This window comes from Rhinolophus hipposideros (assembly GCF_964194185.1).
Source record: "Rhinolophus hipposideros genome assembly, chromosome: 23".
NCBI classification, from domain to species: Eukaryota; Metazoa; Chordata; class Mammalia; order Chiroptera; family Rhinolophidae; genus Rhinolophus; species Rhinolophus hipposideros.
The window spans coordinates 21,417,812-21,438,629 of NC_138069.1; the positions used below are offsets into that span (position 1 = coordinate 21,417,812).

The 20,818-nt window shown below is 39.7% G+C and overlaps 1 protein-coding gene across 1 annotated transcript; it reads right to left on the reverse strand.

Moving 5' to 3' along the window:
- Nucleotides 1–14,927: 14,927 nt before the first annotated feature.
- SPINK1 (serine peptidase inhibitor Kazal type 1) lies at nucleotides 14,928–20,368 on the reverse strand (the record flags this gene model as incomplete). The annotated part of the gene is made up of 4 exons (XM_081035411.1): nucleotides 14,928–14,973; nucleotides 17,977–18,083; nucleotides 19,552–19,583; nucleotides 20,314–20,368. The coding sequence occupies 4 exons, from the start codon at nucleotides 20,366–20,368 to the stop codon at nucleotides 14,928–14,930; spliced, it is 240 nt and encodes a 79-aa protein (XP_080891537.1).
- Nucleotides 20,369–20,818: the final 450 nt, after the last annotated feature.

Genomic DNA, 20,818 nt, shown 5'->3' on the forward strand with positions numbered 1-20,818 from the left:
TGATATGTAAGGATGACATGAGTTGTGCATTTAACCTCTCCTTTCCAGCTACTATATTTCCTAGGGAGTCTTGAAAAGTCCTTATATCAGGAGCAAATTCTCACTGAGTGAGGAAAATGTCCCTTCTTTCTATGTCTCCAAACAGTTCAGTTTCCAAATCTTCTTTATTTTATCTGTAGTCACTGAATAACTGGAGACCCAGAGAGGAGGAATAGCCACCTTACTTCATGATTATTTCCCCTCCCTAGATTCCCAGCAAGCTGTAATATGCCTTTGTAACATGGAACAACTTTTAAATACAAGAGCAAAAGGAGATGTAGTATATTGATTTTCATGCAAACTCCTCTGTAAGGCTTAAGATATGTTGGGCCTTCAGAATTGAGTATAGATTTTTATTCTTTTGTGGAATGACTGATGATTGTCCAGTTTTAATACTAATTATTGGGATTAAATCACCTACTGTGTATCAGAGGTGAAGGAGCTCCTAACATTTTCTCCATTTTTTTCAACCATTTCTATTTTGGCCCTAAGACATAATATCATGGGGATATCCAAGAGGAAGAGCAAAGTGCTTTGTATCCTGCTGTGTCCTAATTTCTTACAATTCTCTGGAAAATGACTTGGGTGTGAGTTTAGGCAGAGATCTATATAGAGATAATATAGAACAAGAGTAGGTTTCTTCATGTACTTTCCCTGAGGAAGTCTTCATATCCCAGACCTCAGTCTGGGATATCAAGCCCAGAAAGAATATTTTATGCCTAACTGTGACCTCTGTGACCTAAATTAGACTAGTCAAAGGCCTTGCCTTTTATAGGTCACAATGGCAATCTTTTCTATGTCTTGAACCAAATGTTGGAATGGATATTAAATTTAGGTCTTTAGCCTTAGTTCCTTAGATAAACTTGGGGAAGATTCTATAAAAAGGATTTTAAAAGCAGATGGTATGAGACCAAGAAAAGGGAGCTTCATATTTTGGTTACTAACATCTTCTTGGCTTCCCAGATTTCTTCATACTTTAGCTAATATATCTCCAAATAATTGTTTGCGTCCCCAGTCCTCACACTTTCCTCTATTCAGCACCCTATTCTCAGGTCAGGTAGAGTCGTGTATAAAAACAGAGGATGAGAAAATGAAGATGATTGAGACTAATAAATTCTAAGTACATGAGAATGTCTTAATCCAAAGCCTAGTCTGAGAGACCAAACTCCGAGAGGAATCTGATGCTGTTTCTCCCCATTTTCTTTAACAAGTATTTGAGTGATGAGTCCCCAACATTCCTAATGTCCTCTTAGTATGGGCATCTCCCCTCCACCTCTACCTCTCAGTAGAGAAGGGACTCCACGGCTGTTATCAGGATCCCTCAGCCTTTGTAGCTGTGTGTAGGAGCTGCAGTTAGAAACTAGAATTGTGCCTTCCTTTTCCAATGAAAAGCCTTTAGAATGTGTCTCACTTAACTCTTCCTCCAGTCTTGGCTTGATTAAAAATTGATCAACAGAACATTAACTCGCACTGCTCCTAGGACCATCCCTGGAACCTGTTGAGTCTAACCATCAAGACCAGGATCTTTTCAGTCATGTCTTCTGGCAGGACCTCATTTAAACTGTGGGGCAACCATGGACACATCCTTATGTTATTAAACAGTCTGGGATTGGTTTTCACATGTACAGTTTGGTGCACCACTGTGCTATGGCAGAATCGAGTAGAGCTTCATGCTACCTCTTGTATCTTATTTCTACTTTCAGCCACTTTTTACTCTGAACAAGCACCCTAACATGGAAGGAGGGCCAAAGAAGAGTAACAGAACGCTTTGCTTTATGTTACAAACTTATCTACCCCATATTCCTTTCTATTCTTAATTGTCTTTGTGGCAAGTTTTTATGTGAACCTTTAAAGCCAAAAGAGCATTTTTTTGTTTCCACCGAGAAACCCCTGAGTTCTCCAGAATTAGCAGGAGTTTTAATAATGCAAATCTAAGACCAAGGGCCAGATTTTACGTCAGGGCTTCATGCATCTCCTATAATTTGTGCTCTGATTTGTGTGGGCCATTCTTATGCAGTGGGGCAGGTGGACAGAGATTACTGGGAAATACCTGTCCTGTCTTCTCCTGAGAGCTGCAGGCAGAGCCTCAGTCACAGATGGCTCCCCTGAGGGGAGCCCTTTGGAGACACCTGACCGCGCTGTGCCCCCATGCCGGGATGCAGCGTACACTTCCCAGTGCACAGCGGGCATCGCCCCTTCCCAGATCTGTGTGTGTCTGGCCTTTACTACTAGAACAGACCATTGGAAACTGTCTGATAAAATCAGATTATTGTGAAAACAGCTTTTGTTCCTGAGGCCATGGAGAAACCCTCTCATAGATTGTTTGTGTGAATGCAAATTGGTAGTGAGAGGTGGGTGAGAAATACTGACCTGTACCGACTAGCTGTCTGCTGAGAGGGCCTCACCAAGTGATACACCAGGATTCAGATCATGAATTCTAAGTACCATACTTCATTAAAAGAAAAGAAACCAGGGCTCCTTGGAGCAATGGCTGATTCCAGGGTTGGGCAGTCAAGTACAAGATGATCTTCGAACATCTTGCCAGGCCAGAAAGTAAATAAGTATTCAAAGAATGATCGGAACAATTCAAAAGTCCAAAATGCCAGCTGGATAAGACTCCACTAGCAAAACATGGGGAAGTTTAAGCATCACAATAAATAATGGTAGTAATAGAGTATAATCCATAGGATAAAATTAGAATCTGTGAGTCTGTAGTGTTATAAATCGATACATAAAATGGAATAAATGGGGAAAAGGGAAAGTTCTTTCTTACAGGAAAATGCCAACTAATAATTGTAAAAGGAATGATCCATCATTTGGCAAATTGTTATTTAGCAAACATCATCATAATATTTTTAGGCATGAATCATCAAAGGATACTAACACTAATAAAAAGAAGTTTGATGAGGAAAGGATATTTAGAGTCTCAAACCATTTCTCTATAAAGTCCCTATTAATTACGAAGGGAAAAATAGTAACTTTACAGTGAAGAAAGCTGACTAACATCTCTGTAGACGAGTGATTAAAGTTAGAAGCACCAAGAGTAGAAGAAACAGAAATCATATGCCTCTTAACATGATGCATTGAAAAGAATACAATGTCACTTCTGAGATATTTCTGCCAAAATGCATTATCTGATTCGAATCTATGAGGAAACAGCAGACAAACCCAAATTGAGGGACATTCTACAAAATAACTGGCCTGTACTCTTCAAAAATATTAAGGTAGTAAGAGAAAATATTCTAGATTAAAGAAGATCAGAGACATGATTATTAAATGCTATGAAATCCTGGATTGGATCCTGGGGAACCAAAACAAAATAAAACAGCTTGCCATAAGGAACATTAATGAGGTAATTGGCACCAGTTGAATGAAGTATATAGATTAGAGAGAATGAAATCAATGTTAATTTCCTGATTTTGATCATTGAACTCTTGTGATGAGAGAAATACAACAATTGTCCTTGTTTTTAGGAAATACACGCAGTATTTAGGGGAAAGAGCATAGTATCTGTAACTTTTTTCTGCAAGTTTTCTCTCCCCCCACCCTTTGCCCTCTACTAATTCTTTCCCCAGCCCCTATCTCCCCCCAATTCCTAGTGTTGCTGGAGTGTTGCTTACAGGAACCTCAAGCACAAAGGATACAAATGGAAAAGAACAACTCCCTTCTCCCTCCTACAGTCTTCTAGAGTCCCTCTAACACCCCTCCCCCACCCCAAACCCATTGCCAGAGGTGGCTGACTGGTCAGGTAACAATGGGGTTTACATAGTCTCAGCCCTAATATCATAAATCAAAGATTGAAGGGTGGATTTGAGTTGAGAGACAATGCAGTTTTTTTTCTCTTAGCCCTTCAGAGTTTCCTAGGAGGTGCCTTCATGACTTATACTTCAGTATAAGAGACTCAGCCTTGGAGAGGGGGCTTCATGTTGCTTTTTAGATAGGCAGGACTCTGACCTCTGAGTGCTCAGAATTCCTAGTGTCATTTTCTTAAAGGGGACACTTTTCTCTCATAGGAAGGGAGCCATATGCTTTACTCTTGTGGTTAGAAGTTTCTATAAAATTCTCAGCAAGTTTTTATAACACTAGTGTTGGGACCTGTAGTTGAGAATCAAGTGTTATGAGCAACTTAGGTTTTGTGAGTTCTCTGGGGTGGCTGCTGACCTTTCTCAGGGCCTCCACTTTTGGACAGTTCTTATAGGTCATAGCCTGCCAGAGGCCACAGATCAACTCAGATAGAGTCAGGAGGAATGCTGTTTCCTGTGCACCATCAGCCATGCTCCTGATTCTCCACGGCTCTCAGTCTCAGCATGGCGGAATGATGGAGAAACATAGCTGAGGCTGGGTTTTATTTCAGACCCCTTTGGCCAAATGAGTAAAGCAGGCGCTAGAAGAGGTAGAAAATGGAATATGTTTTTCTGTCTCCTCCCTTTGACTCCCAAGGTCCTGCTCCACAGTTCTCACATGATAGGGGTAGTCAGTTGAGATTTTGATGGCTGGGGGATAGGGGTAGTCAGTTGAGTTTTTGATGGCTGGGGGATTATCTTAGCCCTGTACCTGGTCCAGTAACAATTTTTATTGTTGACCAATGTTATGATGTAATTATTCTTCCAGGAAGCACAGCTCAAGTGCCCCGTAGAGCCTATTTATGTAGAAAAATTTACAAACAGCCAAACTCTGCATTTAACATCATCTTGTCTCACAAATCTCACTGCATTGACACTGATGTGATTTTCTGCCAGCCCTTACAAGAAGGAAACACCTCAAGGATAGTGCAGTAAAGAACATTAGGAGTGTGTTCTGTGGAATGGGGGAGAGTTTCCTGCAATTAGTTATTTGAGAAGGGAACCTCAGGTGAAAAGGACAGTGAGAGAAAGACCAACCAGAAAGTGAAGGTAAGCGAATGTGGCAAAAGAAGTTAAACATAAGGGTAGGTTTACCGAAGATCCAGATAATTATAGAGAAAATGTTTTACAAAGGTTTAGAAGGAGGCCCTTTAGTCAGAATCTCCAATTCATATTTAAGTAATTTTTAAGGCCTGAGAATCAGTATTTCTGATTCCAGAAACGCTCATATGTGTCGATATATGGATCATCCTTGGTTTAAGTGGTGAAAGTTAGTTTTGTATTTACTTAATGACTTAAAAAAAAATTCCGGTTTTTTACATAGAAGACCTGATTCATTCATGGTCTATATTAATACTAAAACAAAGGAAGTCACTTAAATAGCTCTCTCTTGTTCTAATTAAATATACTTTCCACTGACTACATGCTGAGAAACATAGCAACACGGAATGCATGCTCCTTTGATTACATATGGTGAAAAGCAAACCTTGGTTCATCAATCATTCTTTCCCAGTGGCTTTGAGTAAATAAATGCAGTGCTCTATCTTAGAAGTGACTCGTCCCAGTTTTCCTGAAACATCCATAAAACAAAACTCTCTTGTTTGCAGCCAGAAGGACATATTCATTTAAATTAAGTTGATCTGGGGAGACAGATGGACATGTCTTGAATCTGGTCTGCCTGGGGCAATGATACGTGCAGCCAGAAATATTGAGAAAACAGCAGGATAAACAGTTAATTACAAGATTTCGAAGCTGGGTCAGGCAAACGCCTAGGTTAGCCTGGGATTTGGCAGACGATTGGAGGAGAGCTTTGTTGGGAAGGAGGAAAGGGAACACTAAAAATGGTCTTGATAGGAGTCTGATCTGAGCTCTGGGAAATCCTACCCTAATGCTTGATTTGCTTTTGCTCTGCCTCTTCTTACTTTGCACTTTCTGGTCAATCTTGTCTTTGTTGCCCTTTACACCTGTGGTTCTCCTCTCTCACTTAAAGGTTCTGCTCTCTCCTAGTTCAGGGGAACAACTAATCCTAGCAAACCTTGCCCACTCAATGTTAATTTCAAATGGTTGTCTTGGAGCATGCATAACTGGTTTCTGTAACGTGAAGGCATCACGGGGGAGAAGCCCAAGTATATACTACTCTCTACTCTTTGGTTTTCGAGGGGAATTGGTTGGTGGCTATCAAAGGGTAGAAATCAGAAGTTGAGGACAAAGCCAGATGTTGCTCTGATACCCTCTGGTTTTCTGTTGTTTTTTTTTTTTTTTCCAAGTAATGAAAAAGATGTGACCCCCGAAATCCCCTTTATTCTTAAAGGGTAGGTGGATAATTACACAGTCACGTCAGAGGCTGGTGTCAGGGCCACGCTGGGCATCATGAAAAGCACCAGCCCTTCCAACCGGGGTTTTCTGGGCTCTAAGAGGAACTTCATCTCAGACAATGCAGGGCTACGTGGGTCAGAGTGGAGAGGGCGGAGTTACCTGCTGCTTCTTCCTCCTTTCCATTCCTTCTAAGGAAGTTCACAGCTCCTCTCCTGGGAGCAAAGCGCAGACCTCTCATTGCTAAAAGAATCCAGTTATAGGGATGAATTTTTCCTTAGTTCCTTGCCTACCACCTTGCCTACCACTCCGGCCAGTGATATATTAAGAAATCAGGTGCTAGGGGGCTTTTCTCTCTGTCCCAACCTTGGTCTCTGCCTACTCCAGTAACAGAGTACAAGCATACCTCGGAGAGATTGTGGGTTTGGTTCCAGCCTACGGCGATTAAGCAAGTATCACAATACAGCGAGTTGTAATCTCTTTGCTGATGAAGTGTCTTGCCTTCAATTTGTAAAAACAAAACAAAATAAAAGCCCAAAAAACAACATCTGTGAAGCACAATAAAATGAGGCATGCCTGTACTGCACACATATTCCTTGGTGTAGGCCAAATTACACCTATTTCAGAACTTAGCATCATTGGGACCAGTCTTTCTCAAGGAGGTTTGGTTGCAAGTACATTATTTCAGGTAACTAAACTCTGGCCTTTAACTCTTTGAATGTCTGAGATGAAAACTGTCTGGCATTCCAAAATCAATGAATAAGCCTCCTCCTTCCTAGTCAGGTGGGCAAAATACCCTACCTGGTTCATGGACTCAATTTGTGGAGATGATATGCTTCACGGTCTTGCAATAGAGCTCTAGCTAAATGTGGTAGAAACAAATAAAGGCAGGATTAAAGGAAGGTAGAAATAAGAGACGTAAGGGCATAAATTACGCTGGGGCAGGACTTGGAATAGTGTTTGTGGGAGGGGTGAGAAATCTGGCACAGGGATGGTATCTTTGTGAACAGTGATAATCTTTGCCTTGAAGATAACTTGCCCTGATGCTTAGGTTTGTTTCCAGTACCTTCCAAGTTTCTCCTCTCTGACCCATAAGAAGCCCTGTTCTCATTGCCAGCTTCAAAATAAAAATAACTGAAAATAACTGAAAGCATGAATCCCCAATCCCTTTGGCCTTGCCTTCAACAATGGTTGTGTTTTCTTTTTTATGACAGTGCCCCTTTCTCCCATCCTTTTGTGTTCAGGATTTTATCTATTGAGCAGCTCGTCCAGGGGTCCTCCATGCTCAGGACACTTTGCTTGATTATACTTGTGATCAGTAGCAGTCCCATAGAGAAGACTGAGGAGGTTGAGTTTCTAGGCACTTAGGCCTTTGGATTCACACGAGGCTCTCCCTTAGCAGAAGCTTTCACGGGTACAAGTCGGGGTAGTTATAAGTTTCTCTGGATGAGAGGAAGGCAGCATCTTCTGCGTTCTTCTTCCTTCCCCAGACATAGCATCTCTCTTGGTACTGGTTCGCTGACCCAACATATTCTTTGACCTTTTACTCCTTTGCTCGTTTCTTCAGAGGATTCTGATTCAGCAGAGCAAAGAAGGGTACTTCTGTTCTAGAATCTATCAACCAAACAGCTTCATTTCTGGAAAGGATCCTGACCCTTTACCCTCAGCCTGGACCGGTATCTTGCTTAGCCATCCTCTTCAGAGTTTCCCAGATTTGTTTTTACTTCGAAGTAGCCTGGTATACTTCCAAGTTATTTAAATGAAATCTAAATTGTACTTCTGCAGGTTTTGAAACTTCTTTTTTTTTACATGGCAGGGGAACGTTCAGTGGATAATACTTATAAAGTCTGGTAAATTAACTTTGTAGTTATAGAGGCAGATGTTGGGATACTGGGGCTACATTATTAGTGATCTTAGACATGGGAGGTAGGTACTGAAGTATGTCTCTCTGGGGATGAATCCATAATAGAGGGAGAAAGCAGAAGTAAAGAAAGGAGGAGATAGAATGAATACAGAGAGATAGAGACAGTGTTAAAGGCTGGTGGTGGGGGTGGGGACGAGAGATTAGAGCAGAAAGATAAAGAAGAGTAGACAGAAACTTTCAACTGTTTATAAGAGTCAGATAGCCTCATGTCTCCTATTGATTTCAGTTCTTTTTTAAATTCTAAAACCACTTAACTCATTTGATAAGCAAATAATTTGTGTATTGCAATGTACATGATTATCTCAATTCTTTCGGCAACCCTCTATTCATTATTCCATTTTGAAGGAAATTTGCCCTGAAAGGTAATTTTAATTTGCCTACAATCCCATAACTGTTTTTCTTCTCTGCCACCCTGTTTCCCTGGCTGAGATCATCAGCCCAATTTCCCAAACAATATTCCCAGACTAGAGTAGGAAATAGTAACTAGAAAGAGCAGACAACTTTGGAAAAGAGTTTTCTCACATATTTTATAAATCAGAGATTCCTATCTGTATTTGTTAGCGTCATGCCCAGAAATCAGAGACCACTCTAAGTATTTCAAAGAGGCATTCAATGTAGGGAATCGGTTACTTAGAAGGGCTGAAGGAAATAAAGAAAGAAGGGTGTTATCTAGGAACAGAAGCTGCGATGGAACCTGGACGGGAGCCTAGCTTGCTCTGGCCAGCTGTCTGCTAGAAGTGCTGCCACTGATACTGAAACTGCATCCTGCAGAGGAGCAGGAATGCAGGGGTTTGTAAGCCTGCTGCTGCTGTTAAATGCACTGCTGCTGCTTCAGTGGTTGCATGCACACAACGGAGCTGAGCAGGATCTCCAGATACTACACTCCTACTGCCATTTCTTGATGTAGCGTCTAACACAGAATTACTCAATGCAGGTTAGCTTCTGTTATCTTTATTATTATTCATGAACTCTAACCTGGGGCTAATTTGCATCTTTAGGGTTTGGCAGTTCGTTTCTCTTAAGTTATTTATTGAAGATTGTAAAGGTCTCTAGAACTCCGAAAAAAATTATTTCAAAAGTATCGTTGTACATTGTAAAGAAAAGCACATGCAGTTTATTTCAGTCAATTAAAGAGCCTTTAAAAAACCTGAAATTTAACATCAGCAGTTCAAAATATAACTTAACGACAAACGTGGCCTTCCAGAACCACATTTACTATAAAACTTACTAAAATTTTTCACTGTCTTTCTCTGTGCTTCTCATTCTTTTTCTATTCAGGTTGCTTATCTCTGTGGTTTCTTTGTTTGTTTGTTTTGGTTTGTTTTGGTTGGGTTTATAGCACACATAGCTCTTTCTGCTGTTTTCCACTCTAACTTCCACAAGTACGTATTTTTCTTTCTTTCTTTTTCTTTTTCTTTTTTTTATAGTTTTCTCTTTGTGTTTACTTTTCTGTTTCTATTTCTAGCACATCTCTTCTGCTGGTGATTCCTAATCCCCAAATTTAGTCTCTTTTTCCTCCTTCTCCCTTCAACAGGAAATAGTAGAAAAGCCAAAAAAAGTGTTAATTTTATTTTACAGTCCTTATTCATGCTACACATGCAGTGAGTAGAATGTGTTACCTATTACCCCAACAAACATTTTTTGTTTGTTTTTGTTGTCTTTTCAGTGAATATTGACGTGTTTAAAAGCAAAAGATCTGTATTTTTCCTTTTTTGTGAACCTCATTTTATCTACATAGTCCATACTTTTAGCTAAAAATTAGCTACTGCTTAAACAATGAAAGAAAACAAAGGAAATTGTTGGCAGTGCTAAGGCTTTGAATGGTAGGAGCTTTGCACTTTTCATGTAATCGCCTTCTTTGTTATGCAAATATGTTTTATTTTTTACTTAGTTGGAGTAAGCTAAGGTTGACGGGATAAATTGGGTCAGAAAAGTGGAAATAAAGGTTCAATATTTCTCATGTTCCTATTTCTCAGAAGACTCAGTATAGTTCATTTAAAAAAGCTATTTAATTTTAAATAAGTTTACTTCTCAAATGGGACAAAGCATTTTGGCATACTATTCCCTTCCAATAGCTTTATATTTCAAGTACTTTGAAACAAAGAAAGGAAACTGACCAGAAATCCCTTGGCCCTGTGACCAGGCCCTCCTGGAGTTTAGCTGCTGTTATGTGGTCCTACATTTATGAGGATTGCAGTACTTATCTTTACCCAAGAATGGGGACCTAACAGTGGGAACTGGGTTTACTGCCCTATTCCCTACCAAGGCCACAAAACCCTTCTCAGTCCACAGAACTCATTCTCGGCCACTAAGCTTGATTCCTGCTTTGTGGCGGTGTGGTTTACAATTCTGGAATGTTTCAGTTAAAAGCTGAGACATTTTAGTACAACCTTCTACCCTGTTGAAGAATCTCTTCCTTAAAATTCCTGACATTTAATAGTGCAATGAATTGTTACCTGAAGAAGCAAAGCTCCTCCTATCCAGGAAATCTTCATGTACCAGGTGACCTTTCTCGTGAGTTCAAAGGCTTACAAGATGAATAATAACAGTAACAATAATAATAGCTAATACTTCTTGAGTACTTACTATATGGCAGGCATTGTGCTAATTGCCCTGTGAAAAAATTGTTATTATTAACCCCATATTTGAGATGAGGAAACTGAGAGTTTGAAAAATTCTCTGACTTCTCCCAGGACACATGGTTGGATGGTGGGAAAGCCAGATGCCAGCCCAGGGACTCTAAATCAGAGCTCTGATCTTAACAGTTATAGTATATGCTTTCCTACTGAGCCTAAATCAGTCTTCCTTTAATTCCTATCCAGTTAATCTAAATTCTGCTTGTTAAATTCTGCGGCCACCCAGAACATGTTCATTCCTCTTCCCCATTCACCAGAAAGAATATTAACTGAGCACCTCCAGATGTTAGATACTACTGTCTTCGAGCCCGTAATACAGCATTGAAAAAAGAACAAAGTTTCTGCTTTCATGGTGGTAGCATTCTCTCCCTTAAATTGTTTGAAAAGACCCACCAGATTTCTAAGAGTTTTCCTATTTTCATATCAAATTTTCCTACTTCTTTCAACCATTCATCATAGGACAAAGTTTCAAAGTCTTATCAATCTTGGTAGTCTCTCTCCTCTAAACATATTCCAGTTTGTAATTATCTCTAAAATGTAACCACCAGACATAAAAACAGTAACCCACGTGCATTCTGATGGGGTATTAAAAACAAGACAACAGGCCCAACATAGAGTCACTTACGCTAAGCCCCACATCACCAAACCAAGACTTAATTATGATTTTGGCTCTTTAGAAATAGAATCTTAAACCAGTCAATCAAAATCACCTGATCAGCACTAGTTAGGCAATCTGCCTGATAGACCCCTGACGTTCCCTAAAGGAAAGAAACCTTGCAATAACCAAGTCTAGCCTAACCCTTGTTCCCGCTCCCTTCTGAAAAAAGTCTTTCATTTCGTACAGCTTCTTGGAACTCCTTTCTATCTGCTAGATTGGATGCTTCACTATTCAAGTCGACTTTTGATCATATAAACTGTTAACATTTTTAATATGCCTCAAGTTTATCTTTTAGCAGTTTGGGTGATAGAAGAGGGAACCAAAGGAGACCCCGGTAGGCCCCCCGGGAGCAACGAGCGTCATGAGTATCTCTTGAGCCCCTTGAGCTTGCTGCTTTCTCGCTGCTTCTGGAGGTTGTAAGTCCCTCTTGGATCCTAGCTTCACAGCTTTTGCCTTATGAGCTTTCAGAATATATTTGAGCATTTCTTTTTCCAGATTGGGTCCAGAAACTGGCTGGAGTTGAATTGGATCAAACTTGGAAACCATGATGGGTCCAGGGTCAGACTAGTCCAACTTAGGGTGGACTGGGTCCAGTGTGAGGCCTTGGGTGAATAAAATTTTGTTTGAAGGCTGAATAAGCAGGTTATCCTTATGAAAGATAATCTTGAATTACAGTGGCTACAATTGGAGAACTTTTAACCTAGATAAGTTTATCCATTTATGAGGTACCCTAGAGAAAAAGGCGCCTCTCAGCTAAGCTCTCATCATAAATGGTAGAGGGAAAATTGCTTTTCCTTCTCTACAACTTCTGATGATAAGGATGAGACCCACTGGTACATTCCACTTGCTCCAGAGTCTGCAGACAGGATCCTGGGAAAACTGACAGATGACGGAAAGAATAAGAATTCTTACTTTAGGCAGTTCTCTCATCTCTATTTCTACCTGTGGTGTCTGGTCCAGATAGGAAGGTAAAATTTCACTTTGTTCCTTCCTTTCCAAGTTCAGAATGACAGGCAAAAAAAAAAAAAAAAAGTTTAGATTTTTGTATTGTGACTTGTAAATTTGCCTTTGTGTATCTGTTGGTTGATTCTTTCTCTACCAAGGACAACTATTTTCTTCTTGTTTGTTTTGTGTTTTGAGAACTCGGCTTGACAACACTCAGGTTGGGGGGGGAACCCTAAAAATATGGCTGGGCAGAAATGTGAGTTGCCTCAGTTTATCTTTTAACATCTGAGAGAGAGAAAAGAACCATTAAAGGCAGACAATCTCTTAAACTTTTCTCTCAAGACTTGTAAAATGGTCCCATTAGACATGACTATTTCCAGCATTCAATGATTTAAATTCTGTTTACTGTGGCAAAGTTTTTGAATATTATGGGTGCCCTTCAAGTGTCCTCTAGCATCACGGACAAGATGCTGGAAGCCATCTTGTATCCATAACATCTGTTGGCATGTTAGCGTGCTATGTTTGTTTGGCTGAGTCACTTGGCAGACCACAGCATCCTCTAGTGGTCAAATTGAAACTTAAAGACATGCAGATTCCGACCATCACAAGAAATTAGCATAAAACTTAGAGTGTCAGTCTTTTGCAAGTGTGGATGGGACAGATTTTGATTGGCCATTTCTGGTTCCATGGGTGGTCTAGTCCCCACTATATATCAGGGAACGTGGTGCATCTCAGGCTCTTTCAGCCCTCTATCAGTTTCTCCATCCTAGGCTCGTTCTTCATATTAGCTCAGAAATTCAACTTGATTTCCTTTTCTTTTTCAGTGATTATAGACTTTCTTCTTTTGGAGGTTGTGGAGACAGAGCCACAGAAAGCAGTTTCCAGGCTCTTGGCCTCACATAGAAAGGTGCTGGCTCGGGTAGTAAATGGCCATCAACTGTGATCAGATGGCCATCAGCTGTGGCTAGTTGGCCGTCAGCTGTAACCCGTAAGCCATTGGCCACTAATATAACTGCTGTGGCTACGGTAGCAGAAGAAATGGGCGTTAGCAAGAGTGGATTGCAGAGAGGCGGAAGCCGCCAGCAAGAATATAGTGATATGACTCCCCTACTTATGGCTCCGTGGGTGTTCCTTTTTGGCCTCACCGTGTCCTGCGTTCTCATGTGGGGAGCGGGACCAGAGGCCCCGACTGACGCCCCGCACAACAGAGGTAATTCCTTTTTTCTACCTTTTTTTTCTATCTCTGAAAATATAAACACATTGGCCTTTTAATATGAGGGTTTTACCTAAAGTTCCTACAGAAGACATAGACAAGGAATAATTCACCAGAGGTGATTGTGGTTTAGATGAAGTGTTTAGATTTGGAGTCATGCCTGGATAAAAAGTCTAACTCTGCCGTCTTATTTGCTGGTGCTATTAGGTTACTTAACTTTTCTAAGTTTACTCACAAGATAAAGATAACCTTACAGGGTTATTGTGGCTCACATGTAAAGCAAAGTGAACTAACCAGAGTTCCCACAATCTGTTCTTCTGGTCTACAGTTCCTTCCCTCCTTGCAGGATCATTGCTTGGGGATGCTTTGGTGGTCAAAGAGACCATTCCTAAAATGAATTCACAATTGGGGCTTTGTTTCCCCTCTGGTTATCTCAGCACAAACCTATCAGGCCCTATGAAGCAAATCTCTCAGTCCAACCCTGGATGAGGTTCTCCCCCCAAACCTCAGGGACCAGGGAAAACAGAGAGCTTTCTCTCTGCGTCACTGCTACTCACCTCAGTCACTAATGGGGAGTTACTGCAGCTGAGCAAGAATTAAGGCCGAATGCAGAGGCTATTCCACAGAGTTGAGAAACTGCAGCTTTTTTTTTGGTTTCCTCAATAATTCAGAGCCTCTTTGAGAAAATCGTGTTCCACTTGAAATCCACCTGAGACATAGGGAAACTCTTAAGACTAAATTGTTTTCTACCAGATAGGCACCTGTTCGAAATCTTACATTTATGTACCTAGACCCGTGCCAGGCACAATTATATAATAATGAATATTTAATACTCATATAGCTTACAGGAAATGAGTATTATCTCTCTTTCCAAAACTGAAAATAGTCTCAGAAGGTAATAACTTGTCTAGAGTAGTACAGCTAATACTATTATTAAAGTAGATGCTCAATGAAATCCCAAGGAAATCTAAAGGAATCATTTCAGTCAGTGAAAGGTGCTGAGTAGGTAACATGTTTCTGGGCTGAGAGTTTTCCAACTGTTTCTGAAAATGCTAGTCTAATCCTACATGTATTAATGATCAACTGTTTCCTGCCACATAATATCTGAAGTCACATTCCCTGACAGAGTCCTCAGAATGTGAGGAAGGTGGGGAAGGAAAAAGCACCATAAAGGAAATCTTGTCTGAAATTACAAAATTGCTGAATTTTACAAACTTGGTCCTCTGTCCCTAGTATAATCAAACAATGCCTTTGAGGAAAAAAAACATATGGGAACCACAGGAAGTATTTAGATGCATTTTATTCAACAATCAGCTGGGCATCATGGTCACCTCACAGAATTTCAGAACCTTGGTTCTCAGCAAGGCCCAGATTTTTTAATGAGGATTGGACTCTGGTGCTTCCTGTAGAAGACATTGAAAGAAAATTAGCTTAAACTTTGCTGACAAAAACGTAACTACGGGAGAAGAAAAATGAAAAACGTTTAGTTTATTTAAAATAGAGAGATTTGAGATTTATTCCCATTTCTCTTTTTCTCATTCATTTTTTTCATTCACTTATTAATTCATCAAATATTGATAAGGAACTATTACATAGATTAGGGATATAATAGAAAGGAAAAATGTCAGTCCTCACAGAGTTTACAGATCTAGTGGGGCATTCCAGTAAACCTCAGAAGTTAATCTCTAATCCATTGTTGCATCTTTTGCTCCTGATGTCATGAGCCAGCATGTTTCCATCTTAGTTGGTACCTGGGCTACTGCGGGTCCTTCTGATGGACTGATCGTTTGCCTTAGAACTCCAGGGATTCATATCTGTCATATCTCACTAAAGGAAGTCAGCTCTCTATCCCATATGACGTCTGCATACAAATTCACTTATTTCCTCTAGCTGTGCTGTCCAATATAATAGACACTATCCACTTATAGCTATTTAAATTAAAAGCAGTTAAAGCTAAGTAATATTAAAATTCAGTTTCTCAGCTGCACTAGCCAGATTTTCTGTGCTAATGGTGTGGCTAATGGCTTCCATATTGGATAACACAGATATAGAGCATTTCCGTCATTACAGCAAGTTCTACTGGAGATTGCTGAAAAGAATTTGCCAATACAAAGTCCCTAAGAAGATGTGGAAAAAATAGGAAAATGCCCTTCCTGACTGTATTTGCCAAGCATGTCATGATCCCAGTCCTGTTTGTCCACCTATCTCAAAACCCAACAACTAGAGTCAGAACCTGGCATTTATCTGGTACTTTTAATGGTCAGTAGAGAGAAAGGCAACACGGTACATTTGAAAAGATGTTGCATTTGAGAAAACCACATTTTCTTTGTAAGCCTGTTTTCTTAATCTGAAAAATACAGGAAGAGAAGTTACATTTTCTGGCATTCAAATGTTCCTCCCATATTTACATATCTTTCTTAAAGAATAGAAAGAGCCAGCAGGACTGATAGGTTTTAAAGGTTGTCTCAGTTCTATGCTCATATTTTCCTAGTATGTTTTACCCTAAATATTGGACCTTTTGGTCTTGGCACTTGGAAATTTCCCAACTCTCAAGGCTGTTCTATTGTTTTCCCCTCCTCTTGCATGGAAATATGATGTCTGACCTTAATGTCAATAACATAGGTCATGAGAAAATTAACAAGTGGTTTCAAGTTCCTTTGACAAGTCTTTAATGTGGAAACAAACTCACCACAAAGCAGAACACCTAATATTTGGGGCTAAAACTTTAGGGTATTAGATCTCTTTCCCTGAGGACCTACTTCCACAATACTTGTTAAACAGAGAATTTTCTGAAATGATTTAAAGCAGACTAAGAAGAGGGTTCATGTTATAGGGAATTTATACAGTGGAATAATGGAAACGTATGTTGTCATTTGAACCTAAATCAAAGTCTTTAATACCAAATCAGTTCTAGAATAACTTAAGAGTTTTCTAGATCACTCGTGAAATTTCTTTTATTTGTTCTGATCATTTTACACCTTTATTTAACCTGGAATGCTTTTGCGATGCTACCAAAATTCAGAGCCCTGTGTCAGTAACATCTTTTCCCTGAGTCCTTTCTTGACCTTTCAGTAAGAAGAAATCTGTATTTCTCCTTCACTCCTATAGCACTCTGCTCATAGCTGGTTTGATGGCATTTTTTTACAAGTTACAAGAAGCTACCTTATTTGTGCTCATGACCTATTTCCTGTTAGTCATAAGCACAATAAGAAAAGCAGAGGAGATTAGCACAGTGCTTGGCACATGTTAAGTGTTCAGTAGCTGAGTAAAACAGAAAATCTGTGGCACGTCAGATTCTCTGAGTGCCCAATTCAGATTCACATCACCTATCTAAAATCACTTCAGAAAATGAGGTTCATTGAGCCTTAGCCCAGGCACCAACTAAGATGGAAACATGGTGGCTCATGACATCAGGCTCTCATGTCCATGAATAAAAGTTTTGCAAAAATATGTTTTGGTCACCTAATCTATATAACTCATATTTGCATATTTGAGGTTTCAGTAAACGCAATTATTACTATCACCAAGAATGATATTTTAAATTTAAAGCTATTTTGGGTGTATGAACTTTTTGAAAATCCAGACTATCTTCTGTTTTGCTGCAAAAACATGGGCTTTTATCATACAAAAGAGTTTTTTAATTCATTAGGAGAAGGATTCAACTACTTTTCCTCATCTATTCCATTGCCCTTTCCTTAACACATTTCATACGGCACCATGTAATTAATTCCTGTCTCTCCTTTGCTCATTTTTTTCTTATTTCTCTCCATGTTTGTGGCATAGAGAAAGCCTTCAAACTTTTCCAAATCCTAGGTGGCATAATTAATCGTTTTTAATTTTGTGCTCTTAGAGCACTATGCTCAAACTTCCATTGTCCACATTGTGTTAGCATTGAGTGTAAGCAAATGGAGAAACAAAGCATGTTGGGTTTTCTTCTGCGTTTCACAAATATTTAGTCTGGTATCTGACTTGAAAGCACAGTAGAGAGAGCAAGGATTCGGGCCCAGCTATGTCACTTACTGCTGGGTGACCTTGAACAAGTTATTTAAAGTAACTGAATCTCAATTTCGTCATGCATATTATGGGTTTAGTATTGTTTATTTCATAGACTCATTGGGAATATTAAATGCCTCGCACAATGCTTGACATAGTAAATATTATTTTCTATTAACACACACACATACACACACACAAACAGACCTCTCTATATAATCATACCAAATGTAGCTATAATAAGGAGAAGAAAGATTGAGGATTATTTTTGGAAAAACTAGATGTTTTAGTTCTCTCATGATAAGATTGATGTTATTGGTACATTGATTGGGACTTCAAGGGATAAGACATATGAAAATTTGAAGACAACTAGCTTAAAATATATTTTTAAATAAATTTAAGTTTGTACTCACTTATTTTCCATACATAACTCGCATTCATTAGGATATGTATTTCCATCAGTCCCACAGACAGGGTTATAGATCTTGGTACATCCGTTAACATGATTCTTACAGATAGCCTAAAAATGGAGTTAAATAGAATCATTTTCCATTCTTTTGAGTTTATAACAAAGGCTCTAAAATGGTTTTTACCTCCCGGGAGTTGCTCAGATTAAAGCTGGAAGCACGGTTGTGAATGGGAGAGTGATACTAAGTGTTCCAAGAGAAAGAATCCAGTATTCGTAGTCAGAAAGCCTGCTTTTACGTACTGCCTATGCTGTTTACAAGTTGTGTGACATTGGTAAATCTCGAGGTCTCTGAATCTCAGTTACATCATCTGCAACATGCGAATGATATTACCATTTTCCCCACCGACCTTATAATGGTGTTATGTAGTTTTAATAAGATGAATGAGATAATGTTCAAGTGTCTATTACTGCAGGTGCCGGCTCCTCTTAAGTCGGCCATCCCTGGAGGCTTGTATACTGTGGCCCAGTCACATTGGGCTTCTCTCAGTCACTTCAAGACACTAGATGCCTTCCACCGCTGGAGTCTCTATACAGCCTATTTCCTCTATGTCAGGAAGAACTAATGATTTCTAAATGACAGTGATAGGCCAGAGACTGGCCTAAGTGCTTTTTATTTATTATTCTACTTACAACTATCCTGAACTTTTTATTATACTCCTCTCCTGGTGAAGACACTAAGGCACAAAGATTCAATCACTCGTGGCCACACAGCTCTTGGATCCAGGATTCAAACCCAATCAATGTATGTCCTGAGCATTAGCTCTTAACCACTTCACTGCACTACTTCTTCTCACCAGTTATAGTTTGCTAACACTAATTTATCCTTCATGGTTCCAAATAAATCTCCCTTACTTAGGGGCACTTTCCCTGGTCATTCTAACTAGGCTAGCTTCCTAATGGTACCAGAACTTCTTTATAACACTTACCACAAATGTCAGAATTTATTCACTTATGTACTTTAGTTTGTCATCTGCCTCTCCACTAGATAGATATAAATGTAATGAGAAGAGGGATATTTCTTCCTTTAGCCTCCAGCTTTACTAAGATTTGCTTTACAAACACAGGAAAAAATAGAAAAAGTTAGATATAGAATATTTTTCTAGAAGAAGAACCTGGTTTATTAGTTTCCTTTGCTCACTATTAATCAGAGGTTCACCTTGGTGATCTGGAGAACTACATACCAACATGGGGGACGTATAAGGAGAAAGTGCTATTTGGAGTGAAGTTTAGAAGGCTTCCACCCCAAATCCTTGTCTCTCCAGATAGCCCTAGTATGCATAGAAACCCCATTCACAGCAAGCATTATATGACTACATAGAAATTGCCTGGTATCAGTGATGTGTTCTTCCACATAAGCCCCTGTGGGGTAGGTAACTGTCTGCATTTAATAGGTTAAGCCTTGCTAGCATTCATACTCCTCCTGTTGCCTTCAGGAACCGAAAGGTGACAGCTACACTGTGCTTTTATTGGGACAAATAGTTCTAGCCTGAGAGAGACGAGATTACAAAATTGTCTTTACCTCTCTTTCCAGGGTGTCAGCTCTAGCGTTGCCTAGGAAACATAAATCAGACGTGTGAAGTTCGGTCTTGAATGGGAGAAGCCAGATCTAGTCTTCCTCAGAATTGTCTGCTTTCATTTAAGACTGTGACTTCTCTGCTGACCTCTTCCACTCCCCACCCCTTCTATTTCTTTTTTCTCTCAAAGACATCTCATTGGTGCCATTCATTCCCTGCGTGATGAAACCTCAAAAAATTCAGCAAAAATTAAGAACAAAGTTTCTTAATTTGGTATTTCAGAAAAGTTGACCCATTTCTTTGAAAATAGAGATGATGTATTTACTGCTTGAAACATATCAAGCACTGAGTAAGTATCTTCTGAATGTTCCCTGACATTCTCAACATTAGTTACTTAGACCTTCGATCTCATGATTAGTGACATAGGAAGTATAACTCTCTTGATCTTTGTCTATTGATGAAGGAGCGTTTATATAACTAGCTGAGAAATAGTTACCACTAGTAGCAACCAGGTCTTCTGATGCAAAAATAACTTTTGCAATTACATTTAAGTCTCCTTTTGTAAGTAATGTTAAAAAATTGTTTTCCTTATTTTATGTTAAAATTCCTCTCTCTCTAATTCACATCCATTGATCTTATTTCATCTCATTCGGACCAAAAGTTCTGTCCAAGACTAGACTCTGTCTAAGTCTAGAAGGTAATGTGCTCAGTAAAGCAATAGGTCATAAGGTTTTACTCAAGTTAGAAAAATACACAAAGACACCTACCAGATAAACTCAACAGGGCCAAGGCAATGAGAAGAAAGATGCCTGTAACCTTCATGGCTGAAGTTGTGTGTCCAGAGCTCAGTCAAAAGCTGCACTGAATTTACCACTTCTCTTCAGAACCCTTGTATGGGAAGGGTTATATAGGCAGGATGGCAGCCCAGACTCCACCTGCTGCCCTGTGCTACAGATCTTCTTGGTTATTGATTGACTTCGTAGTGTAACCTGGCCTTCAGGTTTGGGTAATGTCACCTGTGTAAGAAAGGTAGAAGGAATGCCATAAGCCTGAAAGGTGGAAGGCCAAGATTCTGTCAGGAAAAGAGTTCTGGTGGTTAGTTAGCTGGTTCTCTCCCTAACCTCCTCTGTGATCACAGGGAGGCCCTGCCTTTCTTGAGCGGCAGTTTTTACTTCTGTAAGGTGAACTCGAAGGTCTGTTGTACTCTGTAGTTCTGGATATATGAACAAGCGGGGATACTTAAAAAGCCCTCTCCATTCTTTCTTGCGTTTC